This window comes from Ochotona princeps, chromosome 1 (genome assembly GCF_030435755.1).
Source record: "Ochotona princeps isolate mOchPri1 chromosome 1, mOchPri1.hap1, whole genome shotgun sequence".
In the NCBI taxonomy this organism is placed as follows: Eukaryota; Metazoa; Chordata; class Mammalia; order Lagomorpha; family Ochotonidae; genus Ochotona; species Ochotona princeps.
Genome location: NC_080832.1, coordinates 165,154,349 through 165,173,866, shown reverse-complemented (window position 1 = coordinate 165,173,866; position 19,518 = coordinate 165,154,349). Strand labels below are relative to the sequence as shown.

General features: G+C 47.1%; 1 protein-coding gene across 5 annotated transcripts in view; it reads right to left on the bottom strand.

Moving 5' to 3' along the window:
- The window catches only part of CDYL (chromodomain Y like), a 159,663-nt gene extending 142,253 nt beyond the window's left edge, over positions 1–17,410 (bottom strand). For 3 of the 5 annotated variants that reach the window (XM_058668416.1, XM_058668421.1, XM_058668424.1), the window contains exons 1-2: positions 17,382–17,410; positions 2,438–2,521 (exon numbers count right to left, since the gene is read on the bottom strand). In XM_058668416.1, the coding sequence (XP_058524399.1) occupies positions 2,438–2,499 (62 nt within the window). In that variant the 5' untranslated portion in view covers positions 2,500–2,521; positions 17,382–17,410. Of the gene's footprint in view, positions 1–2,437; positions 2,522–13,128; positions 13,254–17,381 lie in introns of all 5 variants that reach the window. The other 2 variants (XM_058668415.1, XM_058668418.1) reach the window with 2 other exon arrangements.
- Between the last annotated feature and the right edge of the window lie 2,108 nt (positions 17,411–19,518).

Here is a 19,518-nt window from a genome sequence, read left to right as displayed (position 1 = left end):
AGGCCTTAGGCCCTCGCTCTTTGCTGGAGGCATAGTGATCCTCCCAGAGGTTAGTTGCACGTGTGGGTCATGTTTCGTGTCTCCGGGACTCTCTGCTGCGTCCTTACTGTGAGGGTTTCATCTGTCTCTGGAGAAACGGATTCCTGTCGCTGTGAGATTCTCTCTACTGCTGCTCCCTTTTCCACTGGAAATGGAACCATGGAAGGGGCAGAAGAAAGGGTAGCGAGGAGTCCAAAGCAGTCATTTATTCCCACATAAATGCTTTTCTTTCTGATTTGTAAGATGGCGTTGTAATGCAGAACTACTACATCTTTTCCTGTTGGAACTAGTTCCCCAAGTTTGTTATTTTCTCTTTCAGCTTTATCTGTGACATTCCTGGATTTTGACACATGGCTCTTGTGTCAGTAAATCTGTTAATTCACCTCCTCCATTGTTTCTTCTGTTACTTTTATGCTTAGGATGTCTTTTCTTCCTTCAGATGACTTAGGGTCTCATGTAACTTCCTTTAGAAAAACTTTCCAAGTTTCTTTTTAAAAAAGATGTATTTATTTGAAAAGCAGAGTAGAGTGAGGGAGTTAGAGGTGGTGATAGAGTAAGATGTCTTCTGCTCTTTGGTTCACTCCCCAGACGGCTGCAATGGCCAGGACCAGGCCAGGCTGAAGCCAGGTTCCTGCAACTCCATCTTCACCCCCCACACGGGTGCAGGAGCCCCGTTCTTGGGCCATCCTCTGCGGCATTCCGAGGTGCATCAGTAGTGAGCTGGGTAGGAAGTGGAGCAGCCCGGACTCGAACCAGTAATGCTCATATAGGATGCTGGCATCATGGGCTCTGCCACCAAGTTGGGGATCCTCAAAAGTGGTTTTTTTTTTTTTTTTTTACAATCTGCTTTTTCACTGTATTAGCAAGATTTTGCATGAACTTTTCTTTCAGACAGCAAAAAAGAGCTTAACGTGAAAAATATAGCTTTGTTCCTTTCCTACCAAAACCTATCTCCACCTTGCTGATGTGGTCAGCGTGTTGTGAGATATTCTCCTGGACGTGGCACATAAGCAGAAACCACAGCCACCTGTAGTGTCAACGTGGCATGACCCACAACTGAGGCCTGCTGGCTTCCATTTCTCTCCACTCCTAAGGGAGTTGCTAGGTGATGCTGCACACTTCCCCAAAGGCCACCAAACCGGCCCTGCCACCAGTTCCCCTCCACCCACACTGACCTATATAAGCAGAAAAGCAGAACAGCCGTGGGAGGATTCCCCAGCGCAGGTGGCCCTCAGCCCCAGGCCAGGGTTTCTCATCTGTGCTCAGCAGCCCAGGGTAGAATCTGTGGTGACCATGAAGGGCAGTGGGAAAGTATACCACTCTTATTTTCCCTACATTCTAATGGGAACAGAGCGCTTCCTTCTATTATGAAAGTAGGCAGCAAACCATAATGGTGTTAGCAGGGGCTGTAACTTGGTCACCAAATGAGAGACTGGAGGTGTTGTTCTATCACATTTGTTAGGGGCATACCTCTGTCACCACTTGGACATGTCTGCTCCCTCATTTAGAATGTGTAGACCCATCTGTGTGAGATAGGCCAGACACAGACACTATACAATCTCACTGACAGCAGTCAAGTGCATTGGGGCCCAGAGTGGACTGGTGGTGGTGGCCAGGGGCTGGGGGAAGGAGGCAACGGGGAGAAGTTGATTTAAGGGTGCAAAGTCTGAGGTGTGGAGGCCCTGAAGTGGCTCCAGGTATAGCTGCTGCCTTGTCCACTTGACCTTGGCCGAGAGGGCAGCTCCTGTGGAAGGCGAGGGTAGCTTCACCTCACAGGTGCTGCCGATGACGTACATTTTTCTTCAAACCTATTCAGATGTCTGCGTTAAACACCTGCAGCTTTTTGTCCTCCCAGCAGTGCAGACTTTCTTGGCACGGGATCCTGCTCTTCTCTTTTATATATATTTGAATGGCAGGATCATAGAGAGAGAGCTGGAGAGACAGAGAGAAATCTTCTATCCACTGGTTGATTCTCCAAAGGGTTGTCATGACCGGAAAAGCTGGGCTGGTCTATAGAGAGGAGCCAATACTTCTTCCAGGTCTCCCACACAGGTGTAAGGACCCAAGGACTTGGGCCATCTTCCATTGGCTTTCCGGGTGCATTGACAGGGAGCTGGATGGGAAGTGTAGTCACTGGGACTTGAACTAGTGCCTAAATGGAGTGTTGGCACCATAGGCAGCAGGCAGCTTTAATCCACTACCCAGTGTCAGTCCTGCTCCTTGTAAGATATTATAAACACAGCTTATATCCCAGAGAAGTAAAGAAATAAGTAAGATGATTTCACTCTTTTTAAAGACTCTATAATTCTTTATTCCTACGGGGACCAGTTTTATCAGGGAATAGGGCCACATTTGCTTGTCCCCCTGAAGTTGCCCTGGAGTGGGGCCGCGCACCTACCTGGCAGGGCTCAACGGAAGAGTGTTGGCATTCCCCTTCCAGCGTGGAGGGCTGATCGTCATGAGGCTGGCTGCAGCTCAGGCCCTGGAGAGGGACAAGAAAGGACAGCAGGCTGAGTGACCCTGGCTGACACCCAGTGTGTGCTGGGAGAGGGAATCCTGGCTCCGGACCCCCTCAGGACCTGGTGTGAGCCAAGCACCCTGACGCTGGGCCACACACCCTGGACAAGAGTGGGAGAGTGTCTCCCTGGGGTGGCTGAAGTCCATAGCCCAGGGTGGGAGGGGTTGCCCTGTTGCTTAGCTGCCACTCTGCAGGGCTGGGGCACACACATTGTGGTAACTCGTTTCTCAGCCGCAACTCCCACCCACCATCTCTACCTCCCTTCACCAAATCCATATTCCTGATCTGTGGTCTCTACCTTTCTCCCAGGCCTGTACCTTATTCCTTTCTCTGTCTGTCCTTCCTCTTCCGTTCTCAGCTGACATGCTCCTACCTCCCACCCTCCAGTTTGGGTGTTGCTTATTGTTAGATAACATCTCTCAGGTTTTTTTTCCCCCAATCCTTCCTCTACTTTGAAACTCACAATTCAAGGTATGCTAAGAATTTTCTTCCCATTTAAGAAAATCAACTCCACATATATCCTGAAGTTATTTTATAGTTAAATTTTTATTGTGTGATACTTTATACTTACAAGAGGATACAGAATAAAAGTGACTTCAGGTTCAAATCAACCCAAAGCAATGAAGCTTCACTGGCTCCCTGCCTCCTCTACAAGTTGCTCCTACATAGATTTTTCTTACATGTTAATTCTTCAGGAGGTCATTTTCCAAAAGACATTAAAAAAAAAAAAAGATTTATTTATTTGAGAGGCTGATGTTGCGGTGTAGGAGATTAAGCCTCTGCCTGTGGTGCTGGCATCCTATATGGGTGCCGATTCGAGACCTGGCTGCTCCACTTTCCATCTAGCTGTCTGCTTATGACTTGGGAAAGCAGCAGGGAATGACCCAAGTCCTTGGGCCCCTGCACCTGCATGGGAGACCTGGAAGAAGCTCCTGACTCCTGGCTTTGGATCAACTCAGTTCTGGCCATTGCAGCAGCTGTTTGTGTGTGTGTGTATATATATATGTGTGTGTGTGTGTATAGACATATATATATGTATATATCCACATATGCTTTTATTTTGATGACCTCCTTTGAAGATCATGCTGGTGATTTAGTTTAATGCACTAGCACCCTTCAGTACTGTATGAATTTCTATGTTAGGTACTCATAGGATGAAGCTAGGGTTGGAGCTCTGTGGTTTATATGAGGACTTGCTGTGAATAAGATCAGAAGGCCTGAATGACCTACAGGATTTACTAGAAGCTGTGGCTTGGAAAAGAGTGTATTGCCCAACATGCCCTGCCCCACACCGCCAACAAGAGAGTGTTCATGCTACAGCTAGACGGACCATGGCGCTCAGCCTTGACTATCAGCATGTGATGACCTACAGAATCCTATTCTATGCCCAAAGACAGCAGACTTGCACGGAAGCAGAAAGCATGGTGTCGCTTAGTAATGTTGTCACACCAAGGGCTGGCATGGTGGCTCAGCAAGCTAATCCTCTGCCCTTGGGCCGGCACCTCATATGGGCACTGGTTTGTATCCCAGCTGCTCTACTTTCAATCCAGCTCTCTGCTAATGGCTTGGGAGAGCAGCAAAATATGATCCAAGTCCTTGGACCCCTACACCCATGTGGGAAGTCCAGAGGAGGTCCTGGCTGTCAGGATCGGGTCAGCTGAGCTCTGGCCATTGCGGCCATTTGAGGAGTGAAGTAGCGATGGAACACCTCCTTTCCCCAACCCTTCCATGTACAATTGCCTTTCAAATACAAATATTTTTAAAAGATGTTATCATGCTAAGTAGACACATTTGACATTAAAAAGCAATTCTTGTAGTATAGAAAGAACTAAAATGAGAAGAATGGCAATGCAGAGTATATATAGAATGGGAAGGGGGCAGGGTGAGACTTTAAACTTCAGTTGCAAGAAAATAGAGAATGCAGAACTTCCTTGTGATATTCAGAGCATACACAGCTGGCACGCAATGCACTGGTTCAGCCAACAGTTGAAACGCCAGCATCCTGGTTTGAGCTCTGGCTGTTCCACTTCCGACCTAGCTCCCTGCTGATGTGTCTGGGAGCGCCTCAGTGGATGGTTCCAGGAGTTGGAGCCACCCGCATGGGGTCCCAGATGGAGTTCCTCACTCCTGGCTTTAGCCTGGCCCAGTCCCGGCTCTAGCGGCCTTCAGGGGAATGAGTCTGAAGATGAAAGATCTTTCTCTCTTCTCTCTTTCTCTGACTCTGCGGGATCACAGTGGGAGGGGTAGGCAGAGGGAATGCTGACTTGGGGAGGTGTTTGTAAATGCGTTTGGTTTTGTGCAGGGCGCCAATTGCTGACTTGGAGCACTGACTTGGAGCCTTGATCCTCCCATAGGGTAGGAGAGCTCATGGACACACACCCTGCCATGTTCTCCTCCTGAAAAACAGCCTGTGGTGGCCTTCATCTCCTGCATGACAACTGAGCGCCCAGTGCCACAGGCCAGGGACAAGCGCTTGTACTCTTGGAGCAAATCCAGTGAGAGCCTGGGACCCTGGTCCTCTGCCAGGCAGGTGCTAGCTTTGCTGATCCTGCCCTGCATTTGAATGTCTCTGCCTGCACTTCAGACTCTGAGCTCAGAGCAGAGGCCTAAGTCTTTCTCTTTCCCCACTTTTTGGCTTTTTGGTATCCTTTCTCTTCCATCCTATAAATACACGTGGGCTGATTTGGCTACCAACCACATGCAGAGGAGCGCCTATAAGAAACCTGTAATTTATGTCTTGTTGATGTATATGTCTTGTGTATTTGATTTAAGATTTATTTTTATTTGAAAGGCACAGTTATAGAGAGAAGGAGATATGGCAGTCTGAAACCAGGAGCCAGGAGTCAGGAGCTTCCTCCAGGGCTCCCATGGAGCCAACACCTGTGGCTTCCCCAAGCTATTAGCAGGGCTCCAGCTCCACATTTAAGAACACTGGCTAAGATACCAGTCTCCACAAATCAGTGCTCTGCCTGGGTTTGGTTTCTAGCTACAGCTTCTGACTCCTACTGCTTCCTAGTACAGATGTTGGGAGGTACTAGTGAGGGCTGAAGTCACTGAGTTCCTGTTGAAACCTGGCCTGGCCCTGGCTAACACAGACATGCAGAGAATGAACTGGCAGATGGGAGCGCTGTGTGTAGCACTTTTCCATCTGCTGGTTTATTCCACAAATGGCCAGAAGGCCAGAGCTGGGCTGTTCTGAAGCTGGGATCCAGGAGCCTCTTCCTGGGTGCAGGGGCCCAAGGATTTTGGACTAGATCATAAACAGGGAGCTGGATTGGAAGTGGAGCACCTGGGACATGAACCTGTGCCAAATGGATTGCTGACATTGCATGCAGAAGATTAGCTTACCACTCCATGGTACCAGTACACAGCTATCTTCCCTGCTGGGCCAAATGCCTGCCCTAGGAACAAAACTCGAAACTAGCTAAGCCAGAAGACATCTGTTGCCAGTGCTAGAGTGACTCAGCTCTGTCTCCCCCGCAAATTCCTCTGCCTCACTGGAAGCATTAAATTCCATTGTTCAGTGGTAGAACCTTAGAAAAATGTCGCCTCTCATCTCCAAAATCTAGTTTGCCTCTGGCAGACACTCTGGACTTCAGACCAGTGGCGCTGTGACGCCCACAACTCACTGTGATCAGAATGCTGGTGGCTGGGGACACTTTGTCAGTACAGCTTCTCACAGCATCATCAGACAAAGGCATTTGCTAGAAGGAAATAGCCTGAAGACTTCAGAGTCGGAAGGCTGTGGGAGTTCTGAGCGCGCCTGGTGGCTTACCTGCATGGTGTCTCCCTTCTTTAGCTGATGACTTATTTACTGTACACAAAAGGCTGAACTCCAGAGAGAGGGAGAGACAGAGAGCTCTTCCAGTCACTGGTTTTACTCCTCAAATGGCTCAATCCTAGCAGCCAGGTCTCCCACGTGGGTGTGTAGGAGCCTAAGCACCTGGGTCCTCTTCTTTTTCCCAGACCACAAGCAGGCAGCTGGATCTAGGTGGAGCAGCTGGGACTCCAACCCCTGCCTGCATGAGATGCCAGCACCACAGCTCACAGTCCTGGCCATACTCCTTCAAAAATAACAGCCAAAATGTGGGATGGCTCTTTTTCTTTCTAGATGATGGGACTCAAATGAAGTATCTGCATGTAGGCATGGAAAGACGACAGATTCACTCCTGGATGTGACCAATATTCCTCCTTCTAAATCAGTGACGCACCTGGCCAGGGGCACAGTTCCAGGCTGCCTGGGCTTTTGTTGTGCTGGAGCCACTAGGAGGGTCTAGAAATGGGGATGTAGGTTTTGTACCATGGCATGGCTTGTTGGTTCTGGAATGTGCGTGGGTGAGGTGTGTGGAGTTGGCAGAGAAGTAAGAGCCAAAGCGGGCTTGAGGGACGGCTGAGCTGCCGGGCTCTGTCTGACCTTTGCTCTAGGCTGCGCGGGTCGCCCCCAGGACAATCTGGGAAAATTCCAGGGGCAGGAACCAAAGCGCTGCAGAGGGACCAGGACACCTGTACTTGGGAAGAGGGAATTTATCAGGAGTTTGTGCATCTGCCCACATGATGGATAGAATGTGCTTGGCTGGGAGGTGAGGGGGCATACTGAAAGGAAATCTTCCAAGGGAGAGGCAGACCCAGGAAGAAACGAGGACATGTTTCTGGGACTCAGGACTGAGACCAAAGCAGGTGGATCTGAGTTTGTACTAAGTTGATGGAAAGGGAGATGTTTAGACCATGCTGAAGACACTGGCTGAGGTGCTAGCTGCCCGCGTCAGAACGCCTTTCCTGGCTTCCGACCCTGGCTTCTGCCTCTCACAGATGTTGAGAGGTGCTGATGAGGGCTCAGGTGACTGAATTCCCACTCCTCCTCCTCCAAGACTCCAGTGTGGGAAACCTTGAGTTCCTGGGACCCTGCTGGGGGCTTGGCCTAGCTCTAGTTGGGGGAATGAACCAGTGTGTATATCTGCCATTCTGACTCTCAAACAAGAATCAGAGTGAGTGAGATTGCCTGGAACTGAGTAGGGAAGTTGAAGTTGCCTGCAGCTGGCACTCCAAGCTGCTTTGCCTGTGGAACACACCGTGTTTTCACTTCACATGGCCTCCAGACCTTGAGTCCTGGCCTGGGAGAGGTTCAGAGATGCATCTGTGATATCGCATGGCAGGAGAATTCTCAGGTCTCTTCCTGAAGGCCACCTTGGCAGGTGAAGACTTCTGTCTGGGGGCTTGGTCGAACCCTTAATGGGCCTCCTGTGAAACTTGCTCGTGTCCAGGACTCCTCATCAGAAGTGAACGGGAGACAGTCTTTCCCTGGGCTCCTTCAGTACCTTGATTATAGGCTCCAATGTTACCCTCTTTTCCATTTTTTTAGGTCAGCTCCAAACCTACTTAGCAGCATCCTTGCAACAGGAATCACTGAGAATGTTCTAGAACCAAGGCAGATGGAACAGAAAGACCCTGTCAAGGAGACAGACAGGCAGAGGGGAGGAAGGGAGCAAGCTGAGGCCACATGCAAGAGGAGCACCTGTGACAGTCCATGGCCAAGCCAAGGCCAAGGAAAGGAGCTGCTTGCAAAGGAGGGAAGACAGAGGCCCTAGCAGGGCAACCTCCACCAAGCCACCAGGGACACTTGCTCCCTTGTGAACCAGTCTATTGCTAATCACAAGCAAGCCAGATGACTTCTCCTGGGTGTGGTTCCAGATAAGAGAAGTAGCAGTCGTGTCCTGGATGTGGGGTGATAAGGTCCCCAAGACAAAAAACTTGTTAGGGTATTTTATATTTAAAAAAAAGTAAAATTTTATATATGTAAATAATAAACATGAATTTCAAGTACAGCACTCGTCAGCAGTTTTGAGCAGGAACCAGTCAACCCACACAGGGCTTCTGCCACACAGGGAGGCGAGATACTTCCAAACTTCAAACGTGGCAAAGGCTGGTAACACAAAGAGAAGCGCCAACGCGTCCCATACCACAAAGGAAACAAAGGCAGTGATGCTCCCACAGGTCCCCCTTTCAGCACTGGCTGTGCTCGGCCTCCTTCCCTGAGCGCAGAGTCCCCATATGGCAGCTAATTCTGCAGCAAACACTGTCTCTTACTCTGGTTGTGTGCCACCTGGGGGGCAGCTGGAAGCTGTTGGTCAGTGAAACTTCAGGAAAGAGAATCTACATCCTGCTCGGGACTCAGGCTAAACACAGCATCACATGGAGGTGCTTAAAACAACTTCCTTTCTTTTGGTAGCAGTGGGGGAGGAAGGAATGAGGGCGGGGTGGGAAGAGGAAAAGAAGCAAATAATACTGGGTCAGAAATCTGCAGAAGGCCTAGTGTTGTGGCACATGGGGCTAAGCTGCTATCTGCCTTGCTGGCATTCCACATGAGCTCTGGTTGGTGTTGCAGCTACTCCACTTCATCCAGCTCGGTGGAAAAATGCCCAAGTGCTTGGGCCCCTGTCACTCATGTGAGGGACTCAGGTGGAATTCCAGGCTTCTGATCTTGGTCTAGCCTAATCCTGACTGTTGTGGCCATTGGGGAGTGAAACCTACACCTGGAAGATCTGTGTTTCTCCATCATTCTCTGTAAATCTGCCTTTCAAATACATCCTAAACAAAAGAGAATTGTGTAGAGATGATGGGGTACTGAACTAACTCATACTCCACATGGCAGGTAAGCTGCAGTCTAGGAGGGGCCGTAGCTGCACATCTAATACATGAAGGGCCAGGAGCTCCCTCTCTCCCTCTCTCCCTCTCTCCCTCTCTCCCTCCCTCCCTCCTTCCCTCCCTCTCTCCCTCTCTCCCTCTCTCCCTCCCTCTTTCTCTTCTCTTCTCTTCTCTTCTCTTCTCTTCTCTTCTCTTCTCTGGTCTTCTCTTCTCTTCTCTTCTCTTTTCTCTCTCTCTCTCTCTCTCTCTCTCTCTCTCCTTTCCCGTGTCAAGGTCTGCTAGGGTAAGGTAGAGAGAGCTGGAGTGGGAGGCAATGGGGCTGGAGAGCTTGCTTGTGGCTGGACTTTCGCGGACATCACAGCACTTCATGCTCTCAGCAAGCAGTGAGTTCCTTGGCACAGCCTTCACTTTGCAAAGAAATGAATGGAATTCAAGAAGGCTGTCGGGCCTGGCAGCGTGGCCTAGCGGTTAAAAAGTCCTCGCCTTGAATGCGCCAGGATCCCATATGGGTGCTGGTTCTAGTCCCAGCGGCCCCGCTTCCCATCCAGCTCCCTGCTTGTGGCCTGGGAAAGCAGGCCCGTTGCGGCTCACTTGGGGAGTGAATCATCGGACGGAAGATCTTCCTCTCTGTCTCTCCTCCTCTGTGTATCTGACTTTGTAATAAAAATAAATAAATCTTAAAAAAAAAAAAAAAGAAAAAGAAGACTATCAAAGTGCTCTAAAGGCAAGAAGCAGCCTTCATGCCTGTTGACTGGTGGTCCAGTCAGACTGCCTGCTCCTGGGATGCTGTGGTGGTGAGTGTAAGTGGTTTCAGCAGTATAAGACTGTAAGAATGTAATTGAATTTTAGGAAACAGTATTTTAATAGCTAGGCTCAGCATGATGGCTCAATGGCTAAATTCTCACTTTACAAGTGCCTGGATCCCATGTGGGTGCTGGTTCATGTCCCAGCTGTTCCACTTTGCTTCCAACTTCCTGGTGATGGCCTGGAAAAGCAGTAGAGGGTGGCCCAAAGCTTTGGGACCGTCCACCCACATGGGAGACCTGGAAGAAGCTCCTGGTTCTTGGTTTGGGATCAGCTCAGCTCCAACCATTGTTGCCATCTGGGGAGTGAACCAATGGATGAAAGATCTTTGCCTCTTCTCTCTGTAAATCTGATCTGTCGTCCCAATAGAAATAAATAAATCTTTAGAAATTTTTAAAGCATTGAGCGTTGAACTTGTGATGGAGGGCCTGCTATGGAGGGGGCATTTTGAAGATCACATGACAATAGCTTTTTGTTGCAAATTGAGGTTGCCATTCAGTGAGTCAGAAGTAAACTGTATGTACAAGGCTACTTCAAAACGTTTGTGGGAGAAATGGCATTATGGTGCAGAGGGTTAAGTGGTTGCCTATGATGCTGGCATCCCATAAAGGTGCCAGTTAGAGTCTTGACTGCTTCACTTCCAATCTAGCAAGGCAGTGCAAGATGCTTGGGGCTCCTGCCACTCATGTGGGAGACCTGGATGGAGTTCCTAGCTCCTGGTTTCAGCCCATTGCACTCATGTAGGGAGTAGACCAGTAGATGGAAAATTCTCTGTCTCTATAGCCATCTGTGTCACTCTGCTTTTGCAAATAAATAAATAAGTCTTTTAAAAAATGTGAGGAAATGGAATTAAAACAGATGCTTATTTTGATGCAGAACAGTTTAAAATCCGTGGATAATTTTCTACATGACATGCATTTGCTACAATTTTTGGAGACCTTTTGTAAATACCATTAAACTGTGCTTGGTAATTTGCTCATTTGTTTCAGCCTTTGAGCAGAATGAATGCATGTTGGAAAAGCAGGGAGGCATGCATCTCCCATAAGAATGCTGCTTTGGAGTGAAAGCAGGATGGGTAAATCCTGCCGTGTAAGATCCTGAACAGCATGTTGTTGGGATTGTAACAGGAGGAACAGGTGCAGGACTCTATAGCTAAGGCCCCATCTTGAGACTAGTGTAGGTAAATAGGATGGTGTGAGTAGTTTCATATTTATCATACAGACACCTTCTTCTAAGCCTCAACTTCAATTAATTTGACATGAGCTACAAGCAGGGCAGATCAGGAGGCAGAGAGAAATGTGTACTTGGTTTCTAGTTCCTTCACTAGACTCAGCTCAGGGCACTTGTGCGTCATTTCAGCGTGTGCCTACAGTTTCCTTTAGGTTTCTTTCTTTCTTTCTTTTAAACATTTTCTTTGAAGGATTTATTTAGTTTTATTGGAAAGGCAGATTTACAGAGAGGAGAGACAGAAAGATCTTCCATCCACTGGTTCACTCCCCAAATGGCTGTAGCTGAGTTGATCCAAAGTCGGTAAACAGGAGCTTCTTCTGGGTCTCCTGCATGGGTGCAGGGTCCTAAGCCTTTTGGGCCATCCTTAATTGCTTTCCCAGCCCATAAACAGGGAGCTGAATGAAAAGTAGAACAGCCGGCACACAATGTGGTGCTAAGAGGTGGAGGATTAGTAAGTTGAGCCAATGTGCTGGCCTGACAGTTTCCTGCAGGTTTCACATAGCCAAGGGCAGGAGCCAGGCATCCATCTGTCTACATTGAGTCGCTTAAAGCCTTGAACTATGGCTAGGGCTGCTGACAAACGCAGAATTCAACAATGGGCTCCCTTCTTGCCCTCCCAGTTGGATTTAGCCAATAGGACGTACATTGGCCAACGTGGAAGGTGGAGAGGAGGCAGAGGCTCCCCTGCTACGGGACTGGGCTGAATTCCGGTCAGGACAGCTCGGTTTGCCTCTTCAGGGGCTAGTGGTGTCCCACTGCTTGCTATCCCAAGATGTTACCCTGTGTTTTGGTGGTTTCCCTAACTCTGCCACACCCCTGTAAATAGACTTTTTGTGAAGCACTCCTGGTAGTATCCTATTTGACCGCACTGTTTCGGGCCTTGATCCTGATGGAATTCTGTTGTGTGCTACACTCCATATCAGCATGGCATTCGGGCAAAGGCCTCAGTGACGGTTCTGATGGTTTCATTCAAGCTCATGCTTAGGGGGGAACAGCCGAATTTCCAGATGTTGGTGTGGGGGTTCCCAGGATGAAGGGCTTTGTGTTTTAAAACAGGGACAGTCCTGGATAAAACCAGAAGTTGGTCACTGCAGTGTATACTGTCTGTCCTTGACTTTTGTGATTTTTTTAAAAAGTAATATCTTTCATTTCAAAAGATTTCTATGTCAAGTCTAAGCTAAAGTTGTTTTTTTGAACGATGGTAGAGTATTTTCCATTTAGGATGAAATTTATGTCTGAAGGGATTTTTTTGTTTGTTTTTTTAAGAAAAAGACTTATTTGTTTGAAAGGCACAATTATAGTGGGACAGGAAGGGAGACTTTCCACCTGCTGGTTCATTCTGAAAAAGCATCACAACAGCCAGAGCTGGGCCACTCTAAAGCCAGAAGCTGGGACTACAAATGAGTCTCCTTTGTAGGTCAGAGGACCAAGTCTTGGGTCATCCTATGCTATTTTCCCAGACACATTAGCAGGGAACTGGATGGGAAGTGGAGCAGCCAGGATTCGAGCTGGAGCCCATATGGGATGCTGGCAAAGCACAACATTGGCTCCTTTAGATAAAGTGCCATAAAGTGAACAGTGTGCCATACAGTGCTGGGTCAGTTCCAATGTTCCCTCTCTAAGCAAGTCGCTCAAGCAGTGAATCTGACAGCAAGGAATGATGCACACACAGCATATTAGGGAATTTAGAATGAAGAAAGTGGACAGTGCAGCTTTGCAAAATGGGCCTATGTAATTACAATTCTTAATAATAAGAAGAGCTAAAATAAATACTTCTAGATTTTTGAAAAGATAGCTCCTGGTTTCCCATCCTTCCTGAATCCCATTACCCTGAAACAGAAAATGAGGTTTAGGTGTTAAGAGCCTACTTGTTGGCTTTATGTTAGTAAGCCCACCTGTTGGTGTTGTTTTGTGTCGCTAATTCCACTTGATGGTGGCTGCAACTACGAAGGGGATCAACTGGAAGGAGAAGCAGTCATTGCAAACAAAGCTAACATTCTAAGCAGAAATTCTGGATTACCTTGGGGTGTGAGGGGTGGGGTCGTAGTTGAAATCTGGTCTATTTTATTTCATTTGTTTTTCCCCATGAGAAATGTATTTATTGAATGACAATATTAGCAGCGATCAAACTGCTTCAGTAAATGGACTAGCTGAGAAGAGGATATGGAATAGGGCTAGACATGTGCTGTGATCCAAATGCTTCTGGCAGGAGAGCTTTGTATATGCACCCTAGGAAGCCGGAATTGCAAATGTATACTGCTCCCTTGTACCTGCCATTTAAGGTCAATTTTCTTGATCTATTTCTGCTCCTTAAATCATTGTTACCATCTGAGAGTTGGACAAGTTATTTGAAACACATTGGGAGTGCTAGTTGTGGTCAAGTTTGGATGTAATAACTCACACACCAAGAAAATGTTATTCATGGAAATGGCTAGGGTTAACACACTATTTTCTCCAACTGTAAACTATAGGATGTCCAATGGATACTGACCCAAACATAAATGATTTTTACATTTACTCAATGCTTACTGTGAATATGAGGATAACAGAAAATCGGGTGTCACAAAAGGGTTATGCACGTGTCAGTGATTGCAAAGAAAATATTACTCATCTACTTAGATCTCAGTGATTGGCTAAATTCAAAAATTTACGGTACATATGCAGGAGCTTCAAAAGGTTCATGGATAGTTTGCATCTTCCTTTAAATTCCGTTTGAAGGTGTTGAAGCTTATTTGTAACGCCATGGGTATTTTTAGGTTGTCTTGTTTGGCAACCTAACGAAGTGTGAGGGAATCTGACTTCCTGTTCATAGGGAGTACGTTTCTTCTCGGGAGAAATATAAGGACAGAGCCCTCCCCGGCTCCTGTGTCTTGCCCAGCTGTACACATTGCCAGGCAAGACTGTGACGTGTGCAGCCGATGATGTAGTGGGGTTTACATTGAATGGATTTAGTGATTATTGGGTTCTGCTTGCAAGGCTCCTATGATCATTGAATGGCACTGTGGAAAGGAATACAGAGGCCCAAGGGTTGTGACTTGCGGGGGACAACTTGGTCCAGATTGCAGTTTTCTTGTCTAACAATGACCACTTTCTTTCTCGGTCATGACTATTTTACAAACGTCTGGGGAAAGTAGCTAGAGGTCTTGGAAAGAAAAATTCTGGTGATTATTTTGGTAGATTTTACTAAACAAAAAATCAGGCGTGCCTCCCCTTGTGTGTGGGCAGTTTCTCTGGCACTGGCTGGCAATGCCTCCTCCTGGGTTATAATGGTTGATTTAGAGATACAACAGAGAAGGGCTGCCACTCCCCTCCCCCACCAGCAGTCCTCCTGTCTTTGTTGTTTTCATTACAGTTTCATTCCCTTGGTTCTGAAAGTCATTTAATCCTCATAAAAATGAGTCATAACTGTAAAAGTCATGAACAATGAATAGCCTATTGATGAGCATGATTAGCTAATCGCAGGTGTGGGGGTCAAGCTAGGTGGGTGTATGGAGGGGAAAGATACATCACATGACGTGTGAGAAATACTTATTAAATGGAGAAAGACAAGGTCAAGGTTTGAAGTAACTGATGTTACATTTTATGTAAGGACAATATGAACTAATACAGTCAGATCCATCTTTTGATCTTGTGAAACTACTTCTTATAGCAAGAAGAAATGTCCAATCGCATGGAATCAGACTATTTGTGCAAGGATGTCTAGCATGTTAATATCCAGAAATAGCCTATCAGGAAGTGCTTGGCATACTCAGCAATCCAAAATGATACTGCCCATGTAAATGTGAAAAGTCATGGCATTCTTCAGTGGAAAATAATGTAAAAAAATTACCCATGACACCATGAACCCTACTCCACTGCTGGTGGGGCTGCAGGCTGGTACAGCCTCTATGGCAATCAGTATGGAGAATATTCAAACAACTCAAAATCAACATACCGTATGATCCAGCAATAGCACTCCTAGGAATATATCCAGAACAATTGTTTTATGAGAAACCAACATGCACTCCTATGCTCATAGCAGCACAATCAGTAATTGCAAAAACATGGAAGCAACCAAAATGCCCATCAACAGAGGCTTGGAAAAGAAAGCTATGGTTCATCTACTCCATGGAATACTACTCAGCTATTAAAAAAAACAAAATGCAGTTCTTTGTGGCCAAATGGGCCAAACTGGAAACCATAATGCTAAGGGAAATGAGCCAATCCCAAAAGGTTAAATACCACATGTTTGCCTTAATTTAAGATGATATGATGTTATGTATAACATGTTATGTTATGAATGTTATATGTTGTGTATAAACTAAAATTGAAATGTAAGTGAGGTGTCATAGAAGGTGGCTAGGAACTCGCATTTACTTTTAATATATTGGTTACTCATTAATATGTCAATTAATTCCATAATGATGTAAATTTTTGCTGATGGTATGTTGGAGCTTTTAATTGATCGGGATGATCCTCTGCTGGCTCTGTCTTCAGACCAGAGAGGGTATACCTAAGAAGCCGTTGAACTTGACTGGACAATAAGATGCTGGACTCTATGTTTGGTGTATGCTTGCAATGGGGGAATCTCAACTGAACTTGAGCTGTGGTTATGCAACAAGGTGGAGGAATCCACCATGGAGGGAGGGTTTGGGGAGGGGGTGGAGAACCCAAGTATCTATGTAACTGTGTCACAGAATACAATGTAATTAATGAATTAAAAATAATAAATAATAATAATAATAAATACATGCAGAGGCATTGTGGCAGAGGGAATTTAGGCCCCCGCCTGCAGTGCTGGCATCCCTTGCCGGTGCCAGCTGACGTCTTGACTGTCCCACTGCCTGGCAGAGCAGCAGAAGGCTCAAGCCCTTGGGCCCCTGCCACCCACATGGAAAACCTGGATGGACTTCCTGGCTTCTGGCTCTACCCCGGCTCAGGCCTGGCTATTGCTGCCATTCAGGCAGTGAACCAATGGAGAGGAGATTTCTTTGTCACTCTGCCTTTAAAATCAATTGAATATTTTTTTTAAACAAATAAGTAACTAAAAGAATAAAAACAATTCGCCAGTATTTATAATCAATTGTCTTCATGCAACGGCAAAGTTTGCCTTCTCTATCTTCTCAGAGTGGTGGAAACATGGGTTTTTAAAAATGGTTTTTCTTATACTTTGAATCTGAAAGCACAAAGTCTATATCTTAAACAAGAAAAAAGGTGGAAGTAGTCAAAAACACATTCAGTTTAAACACTTTAAGCACAACGTTTCCCAAGCAGGGATCACGGATGGTTTGAGCCTCAGCTGCACTGGGCTCTGGAAGCTACAATAGGGGAAGCAACCCTGTGGGCCACACAATAGTCAGGGCATGGAGGGACTTCTCTCCCAGGCACCCCTTTCTTCCCTGGGTTCTCACCGCCTACTCTGCTGCTGGCCCTTGGATGCCTCCTTGACTTCAAATTTATCATCCCCAGAGCCTACCTGTTCTGCTGGTCTTTCCTGGTGGGATACAATCTCTCTCTCATCTGCTATTCCATAGCGTGCTCTCTCTCTCTCACCACCCCCCTCACCCCGTACTGTATGGAAGAGAGCACCTATCCTAGCTGTTTGCAGCACTAAAGCTCCTTCAGGCAGTGACTCTGTCTTCTTATTGCTGGATACCCCAACATCAGATCAAGGAAGGAATGAACAGATGAACTTCTGCAGGTTGCCAGCCCTTGTGACACCTACTTTGCTCATTATTTCTCAGTCATGTTGAAAAGTGCGCTCACATTCTATCTTAGCTTGGCCCTGTCTCCAGCCACCCTTTGGTCGAGATCAGGTGAGAAAAACTGGCACTGACACGTGCAAGCACATAGCACAAGCTGTGCAATCGTTTGGCTTAGAGGAAGTGGAAAACAGAGCCCTACAAGTATGGACTGGGTCGTTATAAGTTATTAGAAAGTAAAGGGGAGATGCAGAAGTTGCCACTGTAATACAATAAAAACTGGCTACAAAGGCTCACTTTAGAAAAGCCAAATGGCAGCAGATTTAAAGAGACCCGAGGAGGGAGAGCTTGCATGAGGACAACTGTGGAATACCAGAATGCTTATTTGAACAAGTTCTGAACACATAGCAGAAAAGTCCTTGTCTCTAAGTCCAGGAGGCAGGGGCTAAGGAACTGGAAGTCCTTACCATTGTTTCTCTTCAGAAATAGCTTCCTGGTAAGGCTTTCTGTATTTCCAACTTTTATTCTGCTTTTCCTCCAGGCTGGACTGTGTCTGGCCTGGAATGTCATAAAAGTCTTCTGGGATCTCCGTACCCTCTGCTTACCACCTGCAATGACATCAAGAGGCATTCACTATGGTAAACAAGACAGAGGCTGGCGGTATGAAACCACTATGGACCTGCATCTTGTGCACCTGCGGAGGAAGCAGCAAGTACCATTAAGTGTGTCTTCACAGCAAACAGGGCATTTGAAATCACCAAGAATACAAACCAATGTTTACAGTTGTCAAACTGTCTCTTCTTTACTGTCAATGTCTTGATCACTTGCAATTTATAATGACCTACTAGAATATACTAAAGAGTAAGTTGGGAGCCGGGGTTGTGTCACAGAGGGTAAAGCCTCTGCCTGAGATGGCAGTATCCCCTCTGGGCACTGATCTGTGTCCTAGCTGCTCCACTCCCATCTAGCTCCCAGCAAAAGGAGGGGAAGCAGTGGAAGATGGTACAAATGCTTGGGCCGCTCCCACCCCGTGGGCAACCTGGAAGAAGCCCGTAGGTCCTCGGCTTTGGACTGGCCCAGCTCTGGCAGTTGTGGCCATCTGGGGAGTGAACTAGCAGACAGAAGATCTCTCTGTCTCTCTCTCTGTGTCATTCTTTCAAATGAATACATACAGTTAAAAGAAAAAAATAGAGTAAGTAGGTCAACCACCTCATATTTGTCATTAACGGTTAGAGGCCGCCGTGTGTGGTCATGAACATGTCTCTGAGTCCCCTGTAAGGGGTCTCTCAGAGTCTCTCTTGCTCTTCTCTGGGAGCCTCAGGGACACGTGCAGGACAATGAGATGCTCCTGGTCTAGGTGGTGGACAGTCTACGAGGGGTGCTGATGCAGGACACAGGGCCATGGGCCCTGCAGGAAAGTGACCCTTACAGGAGGCAGGGCAGGACCAAAGGCTCAGAGGAAGAAAACAGCAGAGGAAAGGAAACTGGCCCTGGAGATGTTGTTGCAATGTCTCTACCTTTTGGAATGTGGATGAATAATAAACAACTGAGATCATGTTTCTAGGCCTTGAAGACACAAAGCAAAAGCATGTCTCCCATCGTTATCATGATTTGAATGTGTGACACAGCCAAGCAGAAGCTAGCACAGACAGTCCATTAAGCAACCAGCTGTGGTGATGCCGGCATCTACCAACGTTTTCAGCTGAGTCCTGCCGTCCTGCTTCTGATCCAGCTCCCTGCTCATGTACCTAGGAAAGCAGCTGAAGATGGCCCAAGTTTTGACTATCTGCCATCCACGTGGGAGACCCAGATGGAGTTCTGGGTTCCTGGCCCCAGTCTGGCCCAGGTCCAGTCATTGCAGTGTGGCTCGATGGATGATCTTTGTTGTCTCTTCCTCTCTATCTGAATTCAGTCTTCCAAATGAATAAATCTTAAGACTGCTGTTGCTAGCTTGGTCAAGTGAGGCTTCTCCAAGACTCAGCGCAGGCCTAGAATGCGCCAGTAGTCAGCACCTGTGGTTTTCTGGGTTCATGCACGTGACCCCAAGGGCTGTCATCACTCCCCAGCGTATCTGCAGAAATGGCAGCTAGGTTTAGATATCACAGTTAAATCTGATACTCATGTGTTTTTACTGAAAGTTGCCTTTAGGCCAGAGAACGCCCAGGGTGGCTCAAGGCTGAGTAAGCTTACAAAACGGGAGAGTGACCTTGGGAGCAGTGCTACCAAGGGGCCCAGGTTGCTCTTGCGTGGCCTGAAATACAATACTGTTTTTTGTTTTTTTTTTTTTTGAGCTTGTGATCTAGCAAACAATGCCATCAGCAGTGTACAAGGATTCTCTCTATCTTCACAACAACCCTGATGACAGCATTCTAATTCTTCTTTAATACTTAAAAAAAAAATTTATTCGAGATGGAGAGAGAGAGAGAGAGAGAGAGAGAGAGAGAGCGCAAGCTCAAAAGTGCTCCCATCTTTGGTTCATTTCCCCAGTGCTTGCAATGGCCCCTAGCTGCAGCCAAAGCCAGGAGCCAGGAACTCAGGCCAGGTCTCCCACATGGGTGGCAGACAGCACATTCCTTGAGTTATCCCACGATCTGTTCATGTCTA